This window comes from Stegostoma tigrinum, chromosome 29 (assembly GCF_030684315.1).
Source record: "Stegostoma tigrinum isolate sSteTig4 chromosome 29, sSteTig4.hap1, whole genome shotgun sequence".
Taxonomy (NCBI): domain Eukaryota; kingdom Metazoa; phylum Chordata; class Chondrichthyes; order Orectolobiformes; family Stegostomatidae; genus Stegostoma; species Stegostoma tigrinum.
In genome coordinates, this window is record NC_081382.1 from 8,257,375 (window position 1) to 8,283,704 (window position 26,330).

General features: G+C 41.6%; 1 protein-coding gene across 7 annotated transcripts in view; it reads left to right on the plus strand.

Annotated features, from left to right (window-relative positions):
- Positions 1–26,330, plus strand: part of abca2 (ATP-binding cassette, sub-family A (ABC1), member 2) — a 508,939-nt gene that overhangs the window by 407,234 nt on the left and 75,375 nt on the right. For 4 of the 7 annotated variants that reach the window (XM_059638365.1, XM_059638363.1, XM_059638366.1 and 1 more), the window contains 6 exons: positions 5,530–5,745; positions 5,922–6,024; positions 7,172–7,500; positions 14,891–15,104; positions 19,835–19,940; positions 24,725–24,836. In XM_059638365.1, coding sequence (XP_059494348.1) covers positions 5,530–5,745; positions 5,922–6,024; positions 7,172–7,500; positions 14,891–15,104; positions 19,835–19,940; positions 24,725–24,836 — 1,080 coding nt within the window. The remainder of the gene's footprint in view (positions 1–5,529; positions 5,746–5,921; positions 6,025–7,171; positions 7,501–14,890; positions 15,105–19,834; positions 19,941–24,724; positions 24,837–26,330) is intronic. The other 3 variants (XM_059638369.1, XM_059638364.1, XM_059638367.1) reach the window with 1 other exon arrangement.

Here is a 26,330-nt window from a genome sequence, read left to right on the forward strand (position 1 = left end):
GAGCCTGGAGTCACATGTGGGCCAGACCAGGTAAAGATGGCAGTCTTCTTCCCTAAAGGGCATTCGTGAACCAGATGGTTTTTTCCTGACAATTAACAGTGGATCCGTGGTCATCATTTGCCTAAATTCCAGATTTCTTAGTCTTAAAATTATGCTTTTGTCTGCCATGGAAGGATATGAACCCAGGTCCCCAGAATATTACCTGGGCCTCAGGATTAGTAGCCCAGCAATATTCTATCAGAGACAGCCTTCTAATTGACCACTCCCTATGCTGACCATCCACTTTTATTTTTTAACTTATTTCATGGGATGAGAGCCTCACAGGCTCGGCAGCATTTATCGCCTATCCCTAATTATCCAGAGGACAGTTCAGAGTCGCCCACATTGCTGTCAGTCTGGAATCAGATGTAGGCCAGACCCCAGTAAGGATGGCAGTTTCCTTGCCTAAAGGGCATTAAGTGAACCAGATGGGTATTTTCCTTAAAATTGACAATGGGTTCGTAGTCATCCTTAGACTCTTAATTCTAGGTATTTTATTGAATCAAAATTCCACCATCTGCCATGGCGGGTTTCAAACCCAGATCCCCAGAGCATTATCTGGGTCTCTGGATTAATAATCCAGCGATAATACGACTAAGCCATCGCCTCCCCACTGACACTGACTGGGCACTCGATGCTACAGGCGCTAACATAGGAGTCACCCTCAGAATGGGATAAATACTATTGTTTCAGCAGGGCGGGGAGAAAGCAGCAAGCACTTGAGAGTGGAGAGGATTACCCTGTCCTTGGATAGTTGTGGTCATTGACATGGTCTAAATTGCCAAAAGCCAACTCCTTAAGTGGGGGTGGGACTGGTCCCTCTGTTCCCCCAAAGACTCCCACCGAAGCTGAGATGGAGATGCGATCTCCATTATGCACTCAGCCTGCTCCTGTCAGCAAAATGTCACCAAATTCAGAAAATGGCCCCTTAATGGGACTCCATTCTGTAAACTGACCTTCCTCCTCAGAGGTGGTAGCAGTAAAACTGCTTTTCTGGCCACCCCTGGGTGATGCCCTCAATGTCAAAAGTGCAATTCGGGACTATTCCCACTCACTGCCACCACCACACCCCCTCCCCCCAGTGATTTTCCAGTCAACACATCACCAAATGGTCAGAATGCTGAAATCGATATAGCCTATATCCACCACCCTGCCCTCATCAACCTTCCTGGTTGTCTCATCAAAGGACGTGAACAAATTTGTGAGGTATGATCTCTCGGTCCAAAGATGTACAGGTTAGGTGGATTGGCCGTGCTCAATTGCCCGTAGTATTCATGGGTGTGTGGATTCTCGGGGGATGGGTCTGGGTGGGATGCTTCAAGGGGCGGCGTGGACTTGTTGGGCCAAAGGGCCTGTTTCCACACTGTAGGAAATCTAATCTAATCTAATCAAACCTTTTGCCAGATTTTGTATCAGTTCTTGCATCTAGACATAGCACCTGTGAAAAGTGATCGTTTTACTGAAAATGTTTTAGTGAAGTTGTGAACACTTAAATCTACGCTTTGTCAATTAGTTTAAACAACAGCAACTTAAATTTATATACAAAAGCAGAATATGGCAACCACCAAAAATGAGTACAGAATGTGGTGGAACTGATCAGAGGCAGCATCTAAGGAACATACAGCAAAATCAATGTTCCAGTGACCTTCTGATGAGAACAAATGTAGGTACAGTTGCATTGTGCTTTTAGACTGTAAAAACCTTGCCACAAACCTTATTCACTTAGAAGTATCAGCGACCGTTGGATTAAATAGAAGAGAGATGGTTGCACAGAGACTTAATAATCCTGAAGATTATATTTTTCACCAAGTATTTATTTATGTTGGGCTTGACTGCACTGTTTTGCTAAACTTGTGAGCAATAAGAAAATAAGAAGGTAGACATTCACTATTTTTGATTTGCTCGTGGCATATGGATGTCGGTGAAGATTGTGCTGGAGAAAGTGATGATGAACTGTCGCCTTGAGCTCTTGCCGTCCTCTGGTGTCGGTACACCCACAGGGCTGATAAGGACAGAATTCCAGAATGAAGGAATGACCATTCTTTCTTTCCCAAATCAGAATGATGCACGTCTTGGCAGGGAACTTGCAGGTTGGTCATGCTCTGTTGGACCCAATGCCTTTCTGATACTAAGCAATAGAACTGCAGGTTTGGAGCATGCTGTTGATGAAACTGCGATGAATTGATGCAGTATATGTGTAGATGGTATACATTGCTGCCATTGTGCGTGTGCTTGGTGAAAGGAGTGAATAATAAAGGTGGAGTCATTCAAGTTGATTCCTTTGTCTGGATGAAGGTTCTCAAATGTTGCTGGAGCTGCACTCTTCCAGACAAGTGTGGAATTTTCCATCACACTCCTGACTTGTGCTTTATGGATGCTAGGCAGGATTTCAAAAGTCAGTAGGTGAGTTACTTGCTGCAGAATTTCCCATTTTCTGACATGCTCTTGTAGGTACAATATTTATATGGCTTGTCCAGTTCCGTTTCTGATAAGCAATGACCCCAGGATTTTGTTAGTCTGGGATTCACAGATGTTAATGACATTGACTTTCAAGGGAGATGGCTAGACGCTCTCGTTGGAAATGGTACTTGCCTAGCATTTGTACAATGCAAATCTTAACAGTACAAACTTCTTTCCTATGTTTCTCCAGCTTGAATGTCGTCCAGGCTTTGCCATTTGCTTGCAAAGACTACTCCCAAACCTTAGAGACTCCTTCATTCCCTGAAGACCATTGTTGAAACTAGTGAAGGAGTTTGGGCCCAGGAGACTCCCCTGAGGAGCTCTGTTCTGTATTGATGTCCTGTGGTCATTATGATTGGCATCGTACAACCACCATCTTTTTCCAGTTATTATGATTGGTTATGGACCTGAAATTTGTACTATATGTCTCTGAGATGTTACCTTTCTGTTGAAACTTGGGCATTTTCTGGTTTTATTTCAGATTTCCAATCTATTATTTTGCTTTTGTGCTAAGTATGACTTCTTGCAATGGGAGGTTTTCCCACGATTCCCATGGACTAAAATTTTACTAATTTTACTTTGGTGCCATTTAGTCAAGTGCTGCCTTGATGGTAAAGATATTCACTTTCAAGCCCTGACCTCAAAAGGAGATCTGAGTAACCCTAGCTGAACCCATATAGAATATCAGTGAACAAGTTATTTGTAAGAAAATGCTATTGATTATATTACTGATAAGATTACCACTGTCTGATAACACAAACCCTAGCATTTAACTCGTCACTATTCAGGTCATGTTAGGGAACTTATAATTAACATTACAAAACCAGTTCAGCAATGTCACAACAAATTAGCATTCACCTAGATTCACTGATAAATTTGTACTGGCTCAGCTTCCGATACTGGAATGTTGAATTGGGATCTCTTTTTCTCTCTGTTTATCTCTCTTTATTTCTCTTCCTTGCCTCTTTCCTTTGCAGAAAGGACAATAACGGAATTTGTCCCTTTTCAAAACTACCATTATTTTTGTTTACCTTTTAGTTTTCAGATTAACCCTGCTTTATGTTTCTTTAAGCTGCGTCTGAATGATCGACACTGAAGGGCTTTCACCCCTTTTAAGGCTAGTAACCCACAACACACATTTCAGGAATTGTAATGACCTATGATCAACGTGCACAGCTAGCTGGGTTTACTCCCTTAACTTCAGAGCTTGCATTCAGAAAGGAATTAAACACTTTCAAGTAAAAGTGGGACAGTCTCTTGACATGCTTTCTCTAATTTATTGTCCTAACGCCTTGGGCCTCTCACTCTCTGAGGAACACCTACTCATCAAAACAGCTATTTTGCTCAGCATCAGCCATTTCTGTTTCCTGGAGTTTAGCCAGAAAGCTTACAATCCTGAGGATATTTCAAGGACCTTAATTGTAATGTAAGAATTGGTTTTGCTGATGGACGGGACGTCAGGTTTAGCACTCAGCCAAGATCGGACAGAATGCAAGCTTGTTAATAGTTTGCTCAGCGCGTTTGTGGAGTTTGTAGCATGTGAGATGCCTGGCCCAATTAGTGTTGAGCTGAAAGAAAGGTGGAGGCTCTGTCAGGCTTCTAAGCTGAAAAAGCTAGAGAGTCAAAGTTTGAGAAGAGCATTGAGAGAGAGAAAGCAGACTGTGCTGTCATTACCTGGCCCCAGTTTCTTGTGTGAAAGCATTTGATTAACAAAGAACGGGGAGAAAGGGACTTGGTTGGTGTTACATTCAGACAGTTAGTGATAGAAGCTCATGCAAGTATTTCCATAAGCTGAATGTAAGTCTCATCCCAGAGTAAGTGATACACTGAATCATTCCACTAGTCACTTTTGTTAACAAATGGCAGTGCATGGAGTGAAGTCGGATGTCATCTGTGTTTATCGGCACACTGAATCGAACTTTAAAGGATTATATGCATGTAAGTGAATAATCTGCCATGACCCAACAGCTTGCCAGGTACTTGATGCACTTACGGGTCAATAGAATATCTTGATCCTGTGCTGATTCCCAGTCACAATTAAAGACGCCTCAGCCATGGGATATTTCCATTAAAGGTAAAGGAATTTCTGTCAAACTTAAGATGTTGTTCATTTCAAACTGAAAGTCTTCTTGGTTCCAGAAATAAAATCCATGTCTGCTTCACTTCCCTTCTAGGAAATAGTCTCTCATTTTTCCCATTTTTCCCTTGAACCTAAAGTTACCCTAATGACAGACAGTTATGTTGGTCCTGCTGTAAGGTCTTTTCCCCCCATTTCATCACGTGCTTATTACAAGTTCTGTCTCATGAGTTACATCAATGCAGTTCTTCTGGATACAGGAGGAATTGCCTAAGAAGCTGTGAGATCAAAATCAAGATTCAGTTCTGTATCAAGATAAGACTTTTGCTCCCCACTCTAGACATTCAGTGAATCCCAGGTTTGATCCCTTTCAACCAGGGTAGCAACAGGGTCACTTTTATATTTACATTTATGTTAAGCTTTCTTGGGATTTCGAAGGGTAAAGTTGGTGGGCGTTCACATTTTAAATTGCCCTGCAGCTGTTAACAATTCCTCCTGTGTGTGTATGTGTGAATGTTAAATGAGGAGAAGATCGTGTGTAGATTCATGAAAACATCTGAAGAATATCTAACTGCTTTCAGGTCACAGCATTGTTACAACACGTGTTTGCTAACCAGGAATGAACAACTTCAGGAAAGTAACGGCGCAGATATTCTGAAGATTTGGAAAGTTGTTACATCTTGAAAGCTTTAAAGTGCATAGACACTCAATTATTCAAGTCAAAGCATTGGGTTTGCAAAGTTTATTAAATATTAACAGTGTGAAGAACCCGTAAAATAAACAATGTACAGTCCAAAATATTAATTGTTTCAAGATGTCACATGAATGAAAGAATGAAGAAATATTTTGGACAGGAAGTGCCAGCAAAAGATAAGGTTTTCAATTGCTTGAAGTGAATGGGGTGTATTTCCAAAAGTCAATTCCTATTTCCTGTTTTCTCCTGCCATCTACAGCAGAACCAGATCCTGACCTGAGGAGCTTTGTCCTGGAGGGTCAAGGGAGTACAAAGCTGGAGGGCTCCTGGCTGAAACTGTGCCAATTCTACGGGTTGATAGTGAAGCGTTATCACTGTGCCAAACGCAACACCAAGAGTCTTTTCTCCCAGATCCTGCTGCCAGCCTTCTTTGTGTGTGTGGCAATGACAGTGGCACTCTCAGTGCCTGAAATAGGTATTGTGATTCAAAATACATCAGTAATCATGCTGTATACTGACGGTCTATAAGTGGCTTAATCAACACCTTTTGAGTAAGGCAGAGATTTATTCTTTCGGGATTGCCATCTTGCATAACTCCCATTCTAATTTCACTGATGGAGTGTTAACCTACTTTTATCACTTTCTTCCCAGGTGACCTGCCTCCTCTGATTCTTTCCCCATCTCAGTACCACAATTATACCCAGCCTCGTGGGAACTTCATACCATATGCAAATGAAGAGAGAAATGAGTACAGGTATGAGATTAGAGAGGACCTTCAATATCGCTTGGTATAGTTTAATTTATTGCAATTATTATGCTGCATGCAAGACCATATTGTGGTTCAGGTAGTACTGAATTAGAAGTCATTTAAGTCAACAAATCCTTCTCCTGCAGACTTCTGCTTTATTAAGAATTGTGTTCAACGTATTCAGTCGTCTAAAGAGTGCGAGAAATGTCATGTATTGACATGTGCATGTTTTCTCCCCAGCTGACACTGCAGAATATCAATCTGTCATTGCAGTTTTCTTTGTTCAATCCTGATCATGTTTATCGAACAGAGATGACCGTTTATTTGTTTTTTCGTTGCCATGAGAATTCCTAATATTCTGACTTCCAAAGTCTGCCACTTCAATGGCATGCACAAAGGAGTCTGTCACTGGGTAGATGTAGGATTAAAAACTTTAGAATGAGCAGAAACTAAACCAAGCAGGTTCACTTCACTGCAAACCTTTCATCTTGCACCTTTCTGGAAAAGAAATATTTACAAAAATGTAAACACTTTGCTAACTCTATTAATGAAATCTAGAGGGTTATTTTTGATCCAAGGTGTTTTCAGATGTTTGCATGTAAATCATTGAGATGAACAGAACTGAACACATTGGCAGAAAGCAGCCAAATATATTCCCTCTACTGCTGTTGGACCTGCCAGTTTACCCTGGAAACGCTCCGGAGTATATAAGGAAAATGGAAACATAAACATTTATGTTGTACTGTTCGTGGCCTTAGGAAGTCCCAAAGTGCCTACAGGAAATGAACGGCTTTTACATTGTAATCAATGAATTATAAGCAAAAATTTGCTTACTGTCCTAATGCTGTATTCAGTTGGTGTAATGATACAGCACAAAAGTTAGCAAGATCTGAAGAAACATTATCGGGATCACTTAGAATGGCCTATGTGGGAAATTAAACTGGTAAAATTATTGCACCAACATTAGGATGAAAGAATATTGTTGGAGAAGACTTTGCACCTGATTAGTGCTTTTTCCTGAATGAACAGTAGTTAATTGGGAAATAAACTGTATTGCATTCACAGAAGTTCTGTTTTGAAGAAAACACAACAAACATTGGGATAAATGTATATTTTTGTTTGAATATAACTTATTAAACTTATTTTAACTTAGGATAAAGTTAGCACCTGATGCCAGCCCACAGCAGCTGACAAATACCTTCTATCTACCCTCGGGGATTGGAGCTACCTGTGTCCTGAAGACTCCATATAACAGCACATTAGACCAGCTGGTGCAGACGCTCAATCTTTCCACCAGTGAGACCAAGATGCTGGCCTCCAAATACTTTGACTCCATGTGCCTGGACTCATTCACTCAAGGCCTCCCACTGTCAAATTTTGTCCCACAGCCACCATCACCTGCTCCATCAGATTTCCCAGACATGGGAGATGATGGAGGAACATACCCCTGGAATTTGACAACATCACCAGCTACAATGAAAGGTGCGTACTTTAGTGAGAGAGAATAATGGGAAGTGCCTGCTGAGTCTGCTCATGTTTTACGGCAAAATGGCCATTTTTGCCAAGTTCTGTGTTCAAATGTTCCAAAATTATTTTCTATTACAGTATGTTAAATGCAGACTCCAAGTTGAGTACAAAGACAGAGCAAGTTTTCCCTTTAAACAGAATGCCTTTGGCATTACCCCACAGACATCTCCATATTTTCTCTGATCAGATGGTGGAGCTTGAAGACCATTTGGGCTTACATGGTTGGCGGATCTGGGAAATTTACACTGATCCATTAATGGCTCCTGTCTTGAGGCTGGGGTTTCAGTGCTAGGAAAGAATAGACAGAGAAATGAAGGGATGGTGAGGAGAAAAGCAGCCGATCCATCAAACACTATACCCAACATTCACGATGCCAGAGCATCATGGCTCCTGTCTCCTTTACCTCACAAAAACACTCACTTTGGAAGAGTTAGAGAAAACAGAATCATTGAGTAATTCCTCTGTGACTCCCTCAGACCACCAAAACCATTCTGGGAGATCACTGATAAACATTTGGATTCGATTTCACCCATGTGTTGCCAGCCTGGAGCTTTGTTGCTTGGAGCAACTTAGAATTGTTGCCCTATGTCTGGATAAATTCAAGCATCATTATAGTTACATTCCACACAGTAAAATCCGTCCTTGTTGAAGTTTTTATTGTTTTGTCAGTCAAAAGTGAAATACATTTTCTAGTTTGTATATAATTTCAAAACGTTGGGGTAGGCATCGGGGTAAAGCCTACCATCCTTGTTGATCAATCATTGACATAACGTAGTTCTAAATGAATTAATGCTTATGTTATGTTGGCTTTACCCATTCCACCGATGTTTCTAACTGTCCCTGGGTAGAAACATGGAGATCTACCCTGGCTTCTGGAAGAAACGGGTGTATTCCCAGCAGTTCCCTAAGGTTTTCCTAGTGATTTTGCCTGATCAAATGTAGCAGTTTCATATCTGTCATGTGTGATGCTTATTATCTAAGATCAGTGCCTCTCCTGCAGATATTTACGGTGGTGCACACACTGCGACTAATGGGTTCAAGCCAAAACAAAGACAAGGGGAGATTGAGGGACAAACTATCTCAAACAACCCTTATCCAGCATAACTTGTTTGGACGAGGTGGCCAACACTCTATGAATCCAGCACTTGGACCATAAGATGTAGCAGTAGAAGTGAACCTTTCAGCCCATCAAGTCTGCTCCACCATTCAATGAGATCATGGCTGTTTGGATAATCCTCAAATCCACTTTCCTGGCTTCTTCCCATAACCGTTGATTCTCCTACTGATTAAAAATCTGTCCAGCTCATCGTTGAGTCTACTAAATGACCCAGCCTCAATAGCTCTCTGTGGGAACAAGGAACAGGTTCCTCGAGAGAAAAAATATTGCTTCTCATTGCTGTTTTAATTGGGTGACATGTTATTCTGAGATTATGCTGTCTGGTCTTAGACTCTCCCACAAGGGAAGGTAATCATTCCATGTCTACCCTGTCAAGTCACTTAAAAATCTTTTATGTGCCCATTGTCAGCTGGGAAAATAGGAGCATCTTTGGCTAATCTGTCAATGAAACAGGGGCGATATGCAGGGTGTGAAGAAGCAATGCCTCTCTTTTCATTAAATACCTAGAATGTGTCAATGATTGAAAGCCTGGCCCTTCTCTACCTACTACTTGGAGATTTGATTCTTCATTTGTTTTTCAATTTTTTGTACTCTTATTGAAATTAAATGATAGGTGATTATGTATGGATCCACATAGACCTTATTTTAGTGATTGCTAAGTGTGTAGTAATTAATTCAGATTGACTGACTGATAGGTTGGATGTGGAAGCTTTGGAAAGGGTGCAAAGGAGATTTACTAGGATGTTGCCTGGTATGGAGGGAATGTCTTACGAGGAAAGGCTGAGGGACTTGAGGCTGTTTCCGTTGGAGAGAAGATGGTTGAGAGGTGACTTAATTGAGACATATAAAATAATCAGAGGGTTAAATAGGGTGGATAGGGAGAGCCTTTTTCCTAGGATGGTGACGGCGAGCATGAGGGGGCATAGCTTTAAATTGGGTGAAAGATACAGGACAGATGCCAGAGGTAGTTTCTTTACTCAAAGTAGTAAGGGAATGGAACGTTTTGCCTGCAACGGTAGTAGATTCGCCAACTTTAGATACATTTAAGTCGTCATTGGACAAGCATATGGACGTACATGGGATAGTGTAAGTTAGATGGGCTTCAGATTGGTATGACAGGTCGGCACAACATGGAGGGCTGAAGGGCCTGTACAGTGCTGTTATGTTCTATGTTTGTCCTTACTTTTTCTGGTCATGAATGTTTCTTTCACATTTTGGGAGATTAAACTAGAACCAGCCTTTTCTGGAAGATAGGCCTGTTTCTCACAAGCTAGATGATTGTTTTATATGTATGGCTCTTTGATTCTTTTTCACCAATGTGACAAATCAAAAATAATTCATTTTTTCTTTGGTGCCTTCTCTGAAAGCACATCCCACTTCTCCATCGTGCCTTTCTGAAATGACGTGATGTTTTTCAACTTGAATTATGAAGACAGTTTTGAAACCAAACTCATCAAATAGTTATACTTTTGTAATGATACAATAAATGTTGTTTCCGGAGATCAGTAGAAATCAGCTTGAGTCATGTACACTCAATCATCAGACTTGTTGAAATTGTTCTCGAATGCACCACCTAAGGAGCTGATGGCCTGGTGGTATTTTTGCTCGACTATTAATCCGGAGATCCGTCTTCCCTGGACTGACCTATCCCCTCCCCACCTCCCCACCTATACTCTCCTCTCCACCTATCTTCTTTTCTCTCCATCTTCAGTCCGCCTCCCCCTCTCTCCCTATTTATTCCAGAGCCCTCACCCCATCCCCCTCTCTGATGAAGGGTCTAGGCCCAAAACGTCAGCTTTTGTGCTTCTGAGATGCTGCTGGGCCTGCTGTGTTCGTCCAGCCTCACATTTCATTATCTTGGATTCTCCAGCATCTGCAGTTCCCATTATCACTGATACAATCTGGAGATCCAGTTTGATTTGGAGACCCGGATACAAATCCAACAACAGCAGATGGGGAGATTTGAATTTAAATTTTAAAATCTTGGAATTAAGCGTTTAATGATGACCATGAAACTGTTGTCAATTGTTGGAAAAACCCATCTGGTTCACTGGTATCCTTTAGGGAAGGAAACTGCCATCCTTACCTAGTCTGGCCTACACATGACTCCAGACCGACAGCAATGTGGTTAATTCTTAACTGCCCTCTGGGCAATTAAAAATAAACTCTGATGATGCGTAAAACAGGCTACCAATTCACCATTGTCTATTTTATACCTTCATATTCAAGGCCCATTTTATCCTTGCTGTCTTTTGATTTTCCTGCCCCCGCATGTAACTTCATGTGTTAAAAAGGCCACAATTCCAAGTTTTGTTTTAAATTCACTCACGGGATATAGGTGTCACTGGCCAGGCCAGCTCTTATTACCCGTCCCTAATGCCCATAAGTATCAGCTACATTGCTGTGGGTCTGGGGGCACATGTAGGCCAGGTCAGGTTAAAGACAGCAGATTCCTCTCCGAAAGGACATTAGTGAACCAGATGGGCTTTCCCAGCAATGGTTTCATTGTCATCCTTAGACCGTTAGGTTTCAGTATTTATTGAATTCAAATTCCACCATCTGCTATCACATGATTCAAAGAGGTCAGGTGCCAGAACATTTCCAGGGTGTCTGGATTACTACTCAAGCAATAACACCACTAGACCATCACCTCCCCTCTGTCAGTACGTCCTGTGTCTGATGAAGATGGATGAGGAAAGATCACCCTTGCAAGTGACTACGGAGTTGCCATTAAAAAAAGACATTTTCATCAAAGGTGAAACCTGATTATTTATTTGTAAAACTTTATTTGGAGCTGAAACCTTGGTCTAAGTGAATCTAGTCCAAGTTTCTATCCTTTCACCAATGATGCCGAGGAGGTCATGAGGTGTGGTCGTCATCCCATATATGCTTCTTTTGAACCTGCAACGGCTTATGGCCTTCAAGATTTCACAGTGAAAATATTCACACATTTCTCAATTCATTAAGTTCCTGACCTTCAGGTTAGTACTCTAACATTTAGCTTCCTCTGACGGTGTATTTAAAATTCCTTTGGTGTACTGCCTGCTCTCTGCTTTCAATCTTATTTCTGATAAGATTGTTCTAAAACAACGTGATATTTTGTCAAAACTCCCAGCAAAGCATTTTAATTGCAACTAAAATCTTTAGTTGCCAGCTTTCGTAAGTGCGTAATTTTTGGTGAAACCCTGTTTATACATTTGGAACTAGATTCATAACTGTGCGTCTCTCCTGCACAGTTTAGTGAAGAAGACATCATTTTGGATTTTATTAAAGTGTCTAGTTTACAGCAGGTTCATTCGTGGTGGTGTCAGATGAGATTCAGCCCATGCCCTGCCTGTAATTTATCCTGACTTTACCAAGCTGTTCCACAAAATGAGCCATTGTTACAAACCCACCATTTAGACTTAAAGTACTTTAAAGCCTCAGTTAAATCTTGGTACCAAGCTGATGAAGGGTCTAGGCCCGAAACGTCAGCTTTTGTGCTCCTGAGATGCTGCTGGGCCTGCTGTGTTCATCCAGCCTCACATTTTATTATCTTGGATTCTCCAGCATCTGCAGTTCCCATTATCACAGCTATTTTTCTACGTTCAGTTTATGATAACTAAGTCAATTCAGTCCTTGCACAGTACAGCGACTTTAGATGGTGCAGGAAATGCTTCTAATGGACAGATCAGGTCAAAGTATCCCATAATGTTAACACAAGTATTCACAAGATTAATTTTAAAGAAACAAAGTCATTATTGCAATGTGGCAGGGAATGTTTGAACAGAAAGGCCCCACAAACACTATTGTCATAATATTTAGGCTTTTTAAAAATAATGTTCATAAAGGATAAATATTGCCCAGCTTAATAATTTTCCCTTTCTTTGAATTAAGTCATCTGTTTTATATTTTATATGGTCATGTAATTAAAGAGTGCCTCAGTTTAACTGATCATGCAAAAGGTCTTATTGAAGGCAGAATTGTTTACTTGAATAGCTGATGTGTTAACTGCTAATATAAGTCTAGAGTAGGGACATCAATCTGTGAAGTACTGTCTTAGCAATAAGTGTGTTACCCACCAAATCACAGATGAAACCTTGAGTAAAAGGGCTTCTAAAATTTAAAGAGACCAGGTTGGATTTCCGGGTCTTAATAACATGTTGCTGTCTAACTATAACTGTTTAAGCGGCATGCTTTTACCGAAAGTGTCTGTCATGTATGTAGGCCTTAAACATTGGAGGATTGATGAAGATGCTGTTTTAGATTAACAGTCACCTCCTTCTAAATGGTGTTCATTATAGGACTCATTAGTTGTGATAAAGGAGCTCTTACAGCCTTAATATTGTTCATTTGATTGCTGTTTCACTTGGAATTTGGTACCAAGATTTAACTGAGGCTTTAAAGTACTTTATGTCTAAATGGGAATATTTGAACTTCAGTTGGTTTAGTAAAAACCAGGCTCTTTTCAAATAGATGGATGAAATACATTATTTAAGTTACTTCCAATTTAGGCCGTATTGTCATTAATATCTAATCCAAATAAAAATTATATGCTCACAACTTCTGTGCAAAAAGTAAAAGTAATTAAGCTCAATTTGATCCTTTAAGAAACGACAATGTTCTATTAATACAGGTATGATATTTAATTTTGAAATAATTATTTCTGTTAAAAAAAATCCACAATCTGTTACAGTTCAGCCCTTTTTGATTGATTTTCAAAGGCATTTTTCTAGCCTTTCGTTTACTGGAATTGGCCGGGATTACTTATCAGACTTTTCAAGTTTTTTATTTTCCATCACCTACCTATACATACCTGATCTATGTTACCTCCTCATCAAGCAACACATTGAATTTAAAATTCTCATTTTTACGTTCAAATTACTTCATGACTTTACCCCTCCTGATCATTGTAACTCCCTCCAGGCCTAGAACCCATAGATATTTCTGTCTCACTCCAACAGGCTATCTGTGTGACACTGCTTTCTTTAGTGTCTTCTTTTATGACTGTCCCTTTGGATCCCCAAGCTTTATAATTCCTTTCCTAAACCTTTCTGCATCTTATTCTCTCCTCTCCCTGAAGACAGTCTTTAACACTAATCTCTGAGAATAAACTTTTTCCCACCTGCCTTAATGTCTCTCTATATGGCTTGGAAAGAAACAAGGGGAGACAATGGCCTAGTGATATTATTGCTGGACTATTAATCCAGAAACTCATTTGATGGTCTGGGACTTGAGTTCAGATCCTTCCATGACAAATGGTGGAATGTGAATTCTGTGAAGAATATGGAATTAAGAGTCTAGAGATGACCACAAAACCATTGTCGAATGTTAGAAAAACCTGAAGGTCAGGAACTTAATGAACTGAGAAATGTGTGACTATTTTCACTGTTAAGCCTTGAGGCCAAAAGCTGTTACAGGTTCAAAAGAAGCATATATGGGATGATGACCACACCTCATGACCTCCTCGGTATCATTGGTGAAAGGATAGAAAGTTGGACTAGATGCACTTAGACCAAGGTTTCAGGCTCCACATAAAGTTTTACAAATAAATAATCAGGTTTCACTTTTGATGAAAATGTCTTTTTTTTAATGGCAACTGCGTAATCACTTGCAGGGTGATCTTTCCTCATTCATCTTCATCAGATAGACACAGGACGCACTAACAAAGGGGACGTGATGGTCCAGTGGTGTTATTGCCAGAGTAGTAATCCTGAGGCCCTGGAAATGTTCAAATGGGACCTGGGTTTGAATCGTGTGATGGCAGATGGTGGAATTTGAATTCAATAAATATTGAAATCCAGTCATCTAATGATGACAATGAAACCATTTTCAGAAAAACCCCTCTGGTCCACTAATGTCCTTTAGTAGAGGAATCTGCTGTCCTTAACATGGTTTGGCCTATACATGTGACGTCAGACCCACAGCAATGTGGTTGGCTGTAAACTACCCTCCAGGCAATTAGGGGTGAACAATAAATGCTGGCCTAGCCAGTGACACTTGTTTCCTGAGTGAGTAACAAAAGTGACACTTACACTTGAAAAGATTCTTATGCAGTTTACTGTAATGTTTTACTGTTTAAAGTGCTACATCATGTTGGTGTTGTTGAGCACTTAAGTCTGAATGCACAGTACAGGTCCGATTTTTATTTCTTCACTTCCTTTTTAATATGTATCCTTGCCTAAATATGATGCTGGACTGCCTATTGTTTGAATAGGTGCTAACTTTATTACTCTTTCTGTTTTTCAGAAACAGTCACATCATCCCCGTCAGCTCCACGTCCCATACATGAGCCAGTTCGATGTAGCTGTTCGATGCAAGGAACTGGGTTCTCCTGCCCAAATGGAGTTGGAGGGCATCCCCCACAGAAGAAAGTAGTGACAGGCGATATTTTGGTGGATATTACAGGCCGCAATGTTTCTGAGTATATTCTGCACACTTCTGATCGCTTCAGGCTGCATAGGTTTGTACAATTGTTGCCTGTGGCATCTGACTATTTATCTCTTTGCAGCAATGGACCACTGGTTTACATGTTGGACTCAGTGACTATAAAATTATTCAGCTTCTTTCTTGGACAGGATGGAAAAATGTGAACCCTTGGTGCCAATTGCAGAAAATCGCAATAAAAATATACTTGAGCAATTTTATTTTATCTTGTAATGAATGTGATTGCATAGACCTAAAGCCGCCCAACAGGTCAGCTTTTACTGTACTGTAGATTGACAATCATACACACAGACCATGGAGCTGCTAATACTGACCCCCTGTATTGGACGCACAGCAGCAAAGGTTCACTAGATTGCTTCTTGGGATGAAGAAGGTCTGTCATATAAGATGATGTTTTGTTAACTGAGCCTGTATTTACTGGAGAATGAGATGGATCTAAAGGAAACCTATTTAATTCTGATGAGGCTGGAAAGATTAGAGGCAGGACTGTTGATCCCTCTGGTTGGATGGTATAGAACAAGAGGTCTATCGAAACAAAGCAAGCCATTTTGTGTTGTGATGGAGAGAAATTTCTTTACTAGGTAGGGAAGTGAATCAATGGCATTCTCCGTTGTAGAAGGCTGTGGAGGCAAAAACACTGAATACATTTAAGGAGGAAATAGCGTCTAAAGGCGTCTAGGTGTGTTGGGGGAGTGTTTTTTTTTATTCTGTGTTGAGACATAGGCGTCACTGACTGGCTAGCATTTAGTAGTAGTCTTTGCTTGAAGAGCCACCTGCCACTTCTCCAGTCTTCTCATGTAATTGTAGTCCCTCATCCCTGGAACCATTCAAGTAACTCTCTTCTGTGCCCTCTCCAAAGCCTTCACATCCTTCTTAAAGTCCAGCTGCTCTCTCACATCCATTTATCATTTTGAATGTCTCACTTGGATCACACCTTCTAATTTCAAAGGGGATGCAGTCCAGACATGGACAGCCTTGCTTTGCAATTTAACCTTTTAAATGTTGGAGTGGCTCTCACAGATCTACCCTATGTTCCTTCCAAGGGAAACTGAGTGTATTTCTCCAGATGGGTTTTGACCGAGACTCTCTGCAATTCACACACACATCCTCATTGTTATATTTCAGTCCCCCTTCCAGCTAAAGGCTGAACCTATTAGGCTTTACTTTTTTAAACTGGTCACCAGTTTTTGTCGATGTGTATTAAATGCACACCTCGCTTCTTCACTCCTCCGAAACTGCTAACTTTTAACCCTTAAGGAAATGTTCCAGTTTGTCATTGCAGAATTCTAATTGGATATCCCCTGCAGTTTCCCACATCGAACTCTGCCTCTCGGTTTCCCCCCCTCCCTTAATCTCGATCTCATCTTGGAGTGCCTCCTGAAGGAGGGCTCATTTATCTTCATTATTTTTCGAGTTGAGGAACTCAAGCTTCCCCAAATTACTGCTTAGATGCAAGCGCACTTATCTTTACCTTAATTTTTTAGTTGATTTATATCAATCTTAATGTGGCTAATTTTGTTTACCCTCCGTCTCCTATAGGGTGTGCTGGAGCATGACTCCATTGCTTTACAGGAAGATTATTTGATGTAATTAATTTTTGGGATCTGAGTGACTTGGACGCAGGTTTAGGGTGGTAGGTGGTATTGGCATTGGCTAGAGAGCTGGCGAGACCCCCCGTGCCACTATTTCTTGGGAAGGCTCACTGCATCTTGTGGTATTTTTCAGGCAAGCAGCTGGCACTCTCCACTCCATGCCAGGAAGTAGCGCCCCAAGAGGCAGTAACTGTTACTGGTACTCCACCAGCCATAGGGGAGGGACCTGAGTACACGTGAGTGACAAAAGGATGAGGGGAACACTGCAAAGGAAAGGGTCTGCAGCAATAGCAGGGAAGTGAACCCCACTGACCCTACTGATGCAGAGACCCTCATTCAGATACTGAACGTGTTTGAATGAGGGATTGTCTCTGGGAAACCTGCAGAGCAAGGTCATTGGGTTTCGCTTGTCATGCTGCCCTCTGTTGATTTGCCAACTTCAGCGGCAGGTTGAGACCCTTAAACAGGCATTCATTAAGTGGTCCCTCAGTAACCGGATTAAATAACACCTCCCAACTACCAACATTTCCACGGGAAAAGGCACAAGATTCCATGCAGGCTGCTAGGATATTGAGCATTAGATGTCCCAGTAATTCTGACGTCTCAAAAGAGGAAGCTGCAAGTTTCTGCTACTCTTTGCGAGGGACGTTGACTCCTGATGTTGCTCCCAAATGATCACACTCTCATTTGAAGGTGAAGCCCCCTTGACCTTGCTTTCCCTTCTGTTGGAAAGGCCATCTGCATGTTTCACCCTGTCTAATCCTTTTAACATTTGAAGCACATGGATTAGAACTGCCCCCTTAATCAAGGAAAAACTTAGCAAATTCACAGAATGAGTAGACTGGGATTTTAGTCCACTTGGAAATGTTTAATGTTGAACTCAATAGCCCAAAATGAGAAATGTATCTCTTATCCTCAGTGATAGAATTATTTTCCATAGTCGGCGTTTGATCAGTTGACTATTCTTCTATTCATTTTATATTGTGTACTGCGAAAAAAAATTGTATGACTTTGCAATTTGGTATTTTTTCCCCAATTGGAATAAATTAATCCAGTAAAAGTGGGGTACGCAGCTTTTGAATATATCACAGCAAGTACCTGGCATCTGAATAGATCTCGTTCCAGTGAGACCTGGTAGTTTTTTGTACCCACTCCTTGAGAAAGTATAATGATTATAATATTCTCTTTCCACCTTCCTGAATTCACCTCACATTAATCCTTCCTCCTATTTCCAACCATTTTTTCTCTAATTGCCCAGTGGAGCAGCGAAAGATCTTTCCCAATAATTTATCTACTTTTAATCAAAGATGTGCCTGTGTATTTTTCTTAAAGAGATTACTGCTGTGGTGGCATGAAATAAGATGATGGTCCAGCTATTTTTTTTGTTGGGACTCTGTGAAGAGAAATATAGGAATAACCCATTTATAAAGGCTTGAGCTAAGATAATGGCACTGGCGTTCTAATGGGCAGATAGCTGTTGCCGTAGTGTAGATTGGAGTTGCATATCAACACCGTGCAGAGTTTCTAACACAGATCTTTGCAACAGAATTGCTTGTGAAATTGGAACTTCTGGTTGTCAATTGTCCTGTCTTTGACACTTTCCAACAAAACCCCTGAAAGTTAGAGACTTCCAAGGGTTCTAATCTACTTTAAATTTAATAGTTTGCCAGGAAACGTGATAGGATTAACAATCTGCTGTAATTTCTGATGCCCTAACTCAGCAATGAATCTTCCCTCCCAACCTCACGCAATCCCTGATATACCCCGCTGATCTTGCTGGACCACCCCACCCCCTCCCCATATCCCAGATATTAACAATTGTGATTGGCAATTACCCTGCATCTGGAGAACTCTGAAGTAATTCATAAGAGGTTGGGAATTCAGAGGGTTCCCTTCGGTTAAGCAAATAGCTACCGGGGAAAGTTTGGAGGATTAAGAAACATGTCTGGTACCTGGGGAACTGTTAAAGTGACCCCATAACTCACCAGGGATGCCAGCAGCTGTACCTCCCCAATCCCTGACAACTCATCCTACTTGACCAATGCCCCCAAACCCAACACGATTCCGCCCACCCTCTGGGGACCTCTGCTCCCTACCCCAGACCCATCGCTCTCCTCTCCCTGCCTCCCAAGCCCAGCACTTGCCTATCCCTGTCAGACCCCAACACTCGCCTCCCTCTTCCCCAGACCCATCTCTGGCCCCCAGACCCATCTCTGGCCTCTGTCTGGCCCCTGGACCCTTTGCTGGCCTCTCTTTAGCCCCTGGACCCTTTGCTGGCCTCTCCCTGGCCCCCAGACCCATCTCTGGCCTCTGTCTGGCCCCTGGACCCTTTGCTGGCCTCTCTCTAGCCCCTGGACCCTTTGCTGGCCTTTCCCTGGCCCCTGGACCCATTGCTGGCCTCTCTCTGCCAGACTCAGTACTCAAAGTATAATTTTCAAAATTCAAGGTTGATGGCATTAAATGAACGGTGATTAGGAATTGAATAGAACTGTTGTTTGTCCCAAAAATTGTTCTGTTAGTCTAGGTTATTGAAAAGCAAATCACATTTCAATTTGAAAAACCCTTACAAACCTGTTTATTTCATATTGAAAAGTTGAAATTTGGTGATATATGATTAGTTCAGTTGGCTGGACACCTTGTGTGTGGATCAGATTAATGTCAAGAGCATGGGGTTTGATCCCAGTTCCAGCTGAAGATGATTTCTGGCCTGCCTCCTCGCTCAGTCTAGAGCAAAATCCCAGGTTCACAAACCCTCAAATCGAAGATTCATCCTAAGAAGTTAAGGAGAATGTAGAGAGTCTTATTTCTCAACAGCCAGTATGAAAATAAAGGAAGAAGAGTGCAGAAACATTCCACTGATTAGAGCATTGTAGATAAAGGAATACTTTTGCGACTACACGTTTGGTCATCTTAAGGGTTTCCTCTTCAGTCTTCTGCAAAGAATTGTGAACTGGAATTCCACTTTCAGGTACACGTGACAGGTTCAGACCAGTACATCTGCTTTCAGGTTTTATGGTTTTTCATATTTTGTTTCTTCCCCCTGTGCCTGAGTCACATCAGCTCCCACTCGCCGATAATCTGCTGTCAATGTGTGTTTTCCAGGAGAGATGCTAATTGCCTGGTGCTCCTATTTAACATATTCTGATTTTCTCAGGTACGGAGGCCTGACATTCGGCAATGTGCTCAAATCTATCCCAGCATCCTTCAGTACAAAGGCTGCCCCAATGGTGCGGAAGATTGCAGTGAGGAGAACTGCACAGGTAGGCCAAGGGGTTGTTTCACTGAAGTTAATTATAAGTTGCTTTAGTCTGTGGTATCTTAACTCGACTTGAATGCATATAAATTCAAATGTATTAGCTGTACAATAAGGTGCGAGAGTGAGAGACACAATTTGTTTCACTTGATTTTTATAGGGCAGGGGCGCATTGCATGTTCACTCACAGAAGGAGCTCAGGCATGTGGTAGCCATGTCAGTATGAATTGCGGACCTTCCCTTAAATAGAGGTTTGGGCAGTCCTGCCAACCTACAGTCAAATCTACTACTTGACCAGCAGGAGCGAGTGGGAGATAACAAGGTGTAGAGCTGGATGAAAACAGCAGGCCAAGCAGCGTCAGAGGAGCAGGAAGGCTGACATTTTGGGCCTAGGCCCTTCATGGGAGTTTGGTGGCAGGAGAGGGGGTCAGGCCTGGAGGCGGTTGCGAGTTAGAGGATAGGGCAAAGATTTGAGGAAGAGTTTGGGGAAATCTGGAGCTGGGGTTGCCTAAAGAGCTGGCAGGATTCCATTAGGAATTCGGACAATGACAAGGTATTGAAACGTACCTCGGCTCCATCCACTGTGATTGGGAGCACAAGTCCACCCCCACCCCCACCCCACTTCAGCTCTGTTGCTGTGGATACTATGTCATGATATCATCACTTTGACCTGCGAAGCAGTCTATATCTGCCTTTTGCAAGCACCTTCATGAACAGTAAAATAATATACAAAGGGGGATGGGGAAATTGGTGAGAGGGCAAGTTGCATGAATGTAACCTCTTTCCCACTCCTTTGCTGCCCTTTGTTGGGGCGGGTGTGGGGGTATGTTAGTGGCTTCCATGTATATTTTTGCTGGGTGTTTTGCGGCGACCTGAAAGTGCTTTCTGAATGAGTTTTTTTTAACCTGTGTGAAGAAAGGGCAGGTATGTTGAAAAGATACACGTTTCTGTTTGAAGTTCAAACTGACCCTCCCTATTGTCCATTGGTGTCACAGTAACTTCAATCCACACCTTTTCAATTGTTTATCTTTTACAAAACAATGGATACCTTGCTTGTAGGCAATGTATTTGTCAGTGAATACAAGTTTACAGACGTAGTCATTAACTGTAATGGTCATTAAATTGGCATTCAGTTTACACCAAGTGCATATTATCATGGACTCCATATATCTACTCCATTGCACCTTACATTTATCTTAATTGTTAATTAATGCTCGAAGATTCTCAAAGTGGAATAGGTATCGCACCGTTATGTATATTCTTTTCAATTTGTTCAGACCCATCAATGACGCATGTCGTTTGGAGCAGATGGATCTTGAATTCAGACCTTGAGATAGTTGTGTAGCGGTAATGCCATTGCATTACTAATTCAGAAGCCAAACCAAACGCTTTGGGAAATAGATTAATGAGAACGGGAATTGCGAGCCAGTTTGAGTAATAACAAACATGAAACTATCTTTGGTTATTGTAACAACCTATCTGATTCACTAATGTTTTTGACTAAATCCACTGTCCTTACTTGGCCTGGCCGAGGCACACTCCAGACCAACAGCACTGTGAATGACCTCTGAACTAACCAAGCAACCTGCTCAACCTAAGGGTTCATAGGGATCAGCATCAAATGCCGGCTTTGCCAACGATGTTCGCATCCCCTGTAAGAGGGGAGAGTGTAGAGGGATCTGGGCATCCTTGTGCACCAGTTGCTGAAGGTAAACATGCAGGTGCAGCAGGTAGTAAAGAAGGCAAATGGTATGTTGGCCTTCTCTGCGAAAGGTTTCAAGTACAGGAGCAGGGATGTGTTGTTGCAATTATACAGGACCTTGGCGAGATCACACCTGGAATATTGTGTGCAGTTTTGGTCTCCTTTTCTGAGGAAGTATGCTCTTGCTCTTGAGGGAGTACAGCAAAGGTTTAGCAAGCTGATTCCAGGGATGGTGGGTCTGCCATATGAGGAGAGATTGGCGAGGTTGGGATGGTTTTTGCTGGAGTTCAGTTGAATGAGGGGGGGATCTCAGAGACTTATAAAATTCTAACAAGACTAAACAGGATAGATGTAGGAAGGACATTCCTGATGGTGGGTGTGTCCAGAACAGGCGTCACAGTATGAGAATTCGGGGTCAACGATTTAGGACAGAGATGAGGAGACATTTCTTCACCCAAAGAGTGGTGAGGCTGTGGAATTGATTACCACAGGAAACAGCCAAAATATTGAATGTATTCAAGAGGTGACTAGATATACTACTTTGAGCGAATGGGATTAAAGGTTATGGGGAGAAAGCAGGATTAGGTTATTGAGTTGGACGATCAGCCCTGATTGTGAAGAACGGTGGAGCAGGCTCGAAAGGTTGAATGGCCTCCTCCTGCTCCTATCTTCTATGTTTCTATGTTTCAATGAAATTGACTGTGCTTTGCTCAAACAGAAGTTAAATGCCAGCATGTTGTTACAGGAAGAGAAATATCAGGGGTTTGGGTTGCTCAATGCCTGATGTAGTTCCCTTACTGCAATGTCTATATAGATACTGTTGCTAGAGGAATGGCAGTGGTACCTCTTGCAGATCACCTTCACTCACTGTCTCATCCTGCCACAACTATATATTGAAAATTCCAAAAAAGTGTCACTCGAAAGAATGAAGGGAAAGAGTGAAGATATGTAAAGTTAGAGTCAGAGTCCTACAGCACTGAGACAGGCCCTTTGGCCCAAACGGGCCCATGGAAACAAAAATGTCCATGCACACTAACCCCATTTCCCTGCACTTGGCCTATATCCTTGTAAAGCTTTCCTATCCATGTATTTGTCCGCATGTCTTTTAAATGTTGTTAACATACCCACCTCAACCGTTTCTGCTGGCAGCTCATTCCATATACGTACCACCCTCTGTGTTTTTAATAAAACATTGCCTCTCAGGTTCCCATTTATTCTATTGCCTCTTACGTTAAACTGATGCCGTCTAGTCCTCGATTTCCCCAACCCTAGGAAAAGGATTGAGTGCGTTCAATCTATCCATACCTCTCATGAACTTCTACACTTCTTCAAGATCCCCCTCCATGTCCTAAATTCTAAAGAGAATATTCCTAGCTTACCCAATCCCTCCCTATAACTCAGTCCCCGCAGTCCTGGCAACGTCCTTGTAAATTTCTTCTGCACTGTTTCCAGTTTAACAACATCCTTCCTATTCATGTGGCCTCACCAATGTACTGTACAACCGCAACATAACTTCCCAACTTCTATACTCAAAGTCCTGACTGAAGGTCAGAGTGCCAAAAGTCATCTTAACTGCCCTGTCTACCTGTGACTCTGCTTTCAGAGAACCATGCACCTGAACTACAAAGTCCCTCTGTTCCACTTCACTCCATAAAACTCCTACCTTGATTTGACTTCCCAAAATACAACACCTCACACTTACAAATATTAAATACCATTTGCCATTTCTCAGCCCACTACTTCTTCAGCTGATCAAAATCCTGCTGTAAGTTCTGATAACCTTCCTCGCCATCCACGATATCACCTATTTTAGTGTCATCCACAAACTTACTTATCATGCTCTGTACATTCTCATCCAAATCATCGATATAGGTAACAAAATGCAAGTTGTGGCAAATGAAATATGATCAGGATCTGCAAATACAAATAGTAAAGAATAAGAGAAATGTACAGAAATATATACTAAATATATTAATAAGTATGTAGCGTTGTGTTTATGGCATGAGTTTTGAAGTGTTCTTCAAGAAAGATAGATGACAGCAATTAACTCAGTTTGCTGCAGTTATGTGCATGCAGTCATGCTGATGAGCAATACTGCTGTAAGGTCACTGCTTATGTTCTTGTTGAAAATGCTCATATTTCATAGCTGCATCTCCATCTTAACAGTGTGCCTGTGTCAAGGTTTGCTAGACACCTCTCAACCACCATTAGTTACTCTCTTACAGCTGAATCAGTCTCCTCCAGCCCCTCACTGAGATCGCCTATAGCTGTACCTGGAGTTCTCCTGTTCTAGACCCTTTATATCAATGTCTTTTCCTGAGGGCACTTGTACAGCATGCAGCACTCTACCCTCGTCCTTGAAACCATATTTGCATTATTACCAGATGCCCCTTGTATCTGTCTTGACACATGAGGTTCTGCTTCAACATAGCAGCAGTTTGTATTACTATTAAGTAAGTTTTGGAATGTTAATAGAATTCATAAAGGTTGCTATGAAGGCACTAGATGACAAAAATGAGATGTGAACACACTGGGTGTAGGTATTCCTTGGGGCACGTTTGCAGACTTCCTTAAAGCACTAACATTGAAAAGGTCAGGTCTGAACAGGTTGATGAGTAACCTTTTGGTACAAGTTGGTCATTGTGCAGAAACTTGTTGCTGCTTAACTGGAGCTCATTTACTTTTCAAAACACCGAGGGAGAATGTCAGCAAAACCTTTATGGAAAGTTAACTGCCAAAGGAACCAGTGAGCGAGTTCTGTACATTCGCCCCAATTTACATCTGTTTTATTTGGATAAAACTGATAGCAAAATTCTGTTCTGAAGTTTTGCTGGACCTAATTTTCTTTATTCAATAAATCAGTATGAAGCAAGAACAAAAATCACTTATCTATTGAAAAGCAGTTAAGAGAACAACGTCTTTTAAAGCAAATGCCTTTGTTGAACCAGGGTGAGGATGCACTATAACATGCCATAAAAAATCGCATGTATTAAATCTTGATCGGTGTCTTGACTTCAATTACTCAGCCAGGATGAATGTGGCTGCAATAGTGAGCACTTAACTAACTGTGTGTTCTTTTATTTCTGTAGGCATTTTACAACAACAAAGGCTATCACAGCATGCCTACCTATCTGAATACCTTAAACAATGCCATTCTCCGAGCCAATCTACCCAAGAGTAAGGGCAACCCTGCGGGATATGGTAAGCTGAAAGGATCCAATGAATAAAAGCTTTGAAACAGATATCATTCTGAACTAAAAAGCAAAACACTGTTGTCTTTTGCTGTTGATGGCACTGGCGAAGGTCACATTAAATAAAACATCAGTCAATATTGATACAATCACAGATATCAACAGTCAAAATCTGCAGTAAGGTACAGTTGAGTTTATCTGAGCTCTTGTGATGCAATAGCTGAACTTGTTCCATTCAACCAATTTGTACACAATTTAAATACAAGTATCCAAGTTTCCATATGATTAACAAACTGAACTTTGATTTCCAGCTCTGAGTGAAGCTGACTCGAAGATCGTTTAAAAACAGAAGTAAAAGCGAAATAATGAGGATGCTGGAAATCCTCAATGTACACAGAGAATGCTGGAGACACTCAACATCAAACTGAAAGGTGTTCAAAATAACCTATTCAGTTCTGAAGAACAGTCATACCGGTCTCGAAACATTAACTCTGTTTCTCTCCACAGATGCAGCCAGACTTGCTGAGTTTCTCCAGCAATTTCTGTGTGTGTTGAAGATCGTTTGCTTTTGTTAACCTCAAAAAAAAAGGAATTGAGACAGTTTTTAATTAGTTTGTAGCTACAAGCCTATAGCTTAGATTGTGTAATTTACTATTAAACAGGCAACTTCAGTCAAAGACCAAATGACTGTGTTGTAGAAGATCTATGTGTATGCACCAGGAGGTTGGACTAAAGTTTGTTATAGTGAAGGACCTGATTGCATTCATTCTACATTTGATTTACTGTGCACACATGATACCTGACAAGAGAGAGTTCTGACTTCTACAAAGCTGGCACTTCTCAGACTGGTTGGTATTCTAAATCCCACCATGTGGAGAGGGCTAGCAGGTGGGGGAGAGGGGGCATTGGTGACCAGCTGCCTCTGTTTTACGAGACTGTCCAGTTTTTGAGTGTCATTTGCTTTTCGTTCCGTAACCTCTGGCTAGAACTCTAAAATCCAGGAAATGTCCAGAGTTACTTTTCAACAGTACATGCGAATCTCATATTTGCCACTTGGCCCGCTGTAGATGCTTTAGACCTTACTCCCAATTTTAGTTCCTGGGGTGGGTGCAGAGACCTGGGAAAGATCTCAGCTTCATGAACCTGACTTTTTAAAATAGATCCTTTGTTCGAACTCAGGATACCCGATTATTAAGGAACATCATTTATTGTTGAACACCAAAATGGAGCAACTCCTGTTGGTGTAGACGGTCCTAGCCCAGGACAGACAGTTCTGCTGAACCATCCCTAGGTCAGCTTTATTTTCTAAGCAAACTATTCAGTGATGTTAGTACACCTGGTCTGGACCAGCTGGGATTTGAGCCAGGCTTTCTGGCTCAGGGGTAGGAACACCAAGACTGAACAACAAGAGTCCCTTGGGTTTCTTTTGTTTTATTAAATCAGAGTGTTTAGAATGATGTTATCTCATACCTCTAAAGCAGGTGGGACTTGAACCCAGACTTCC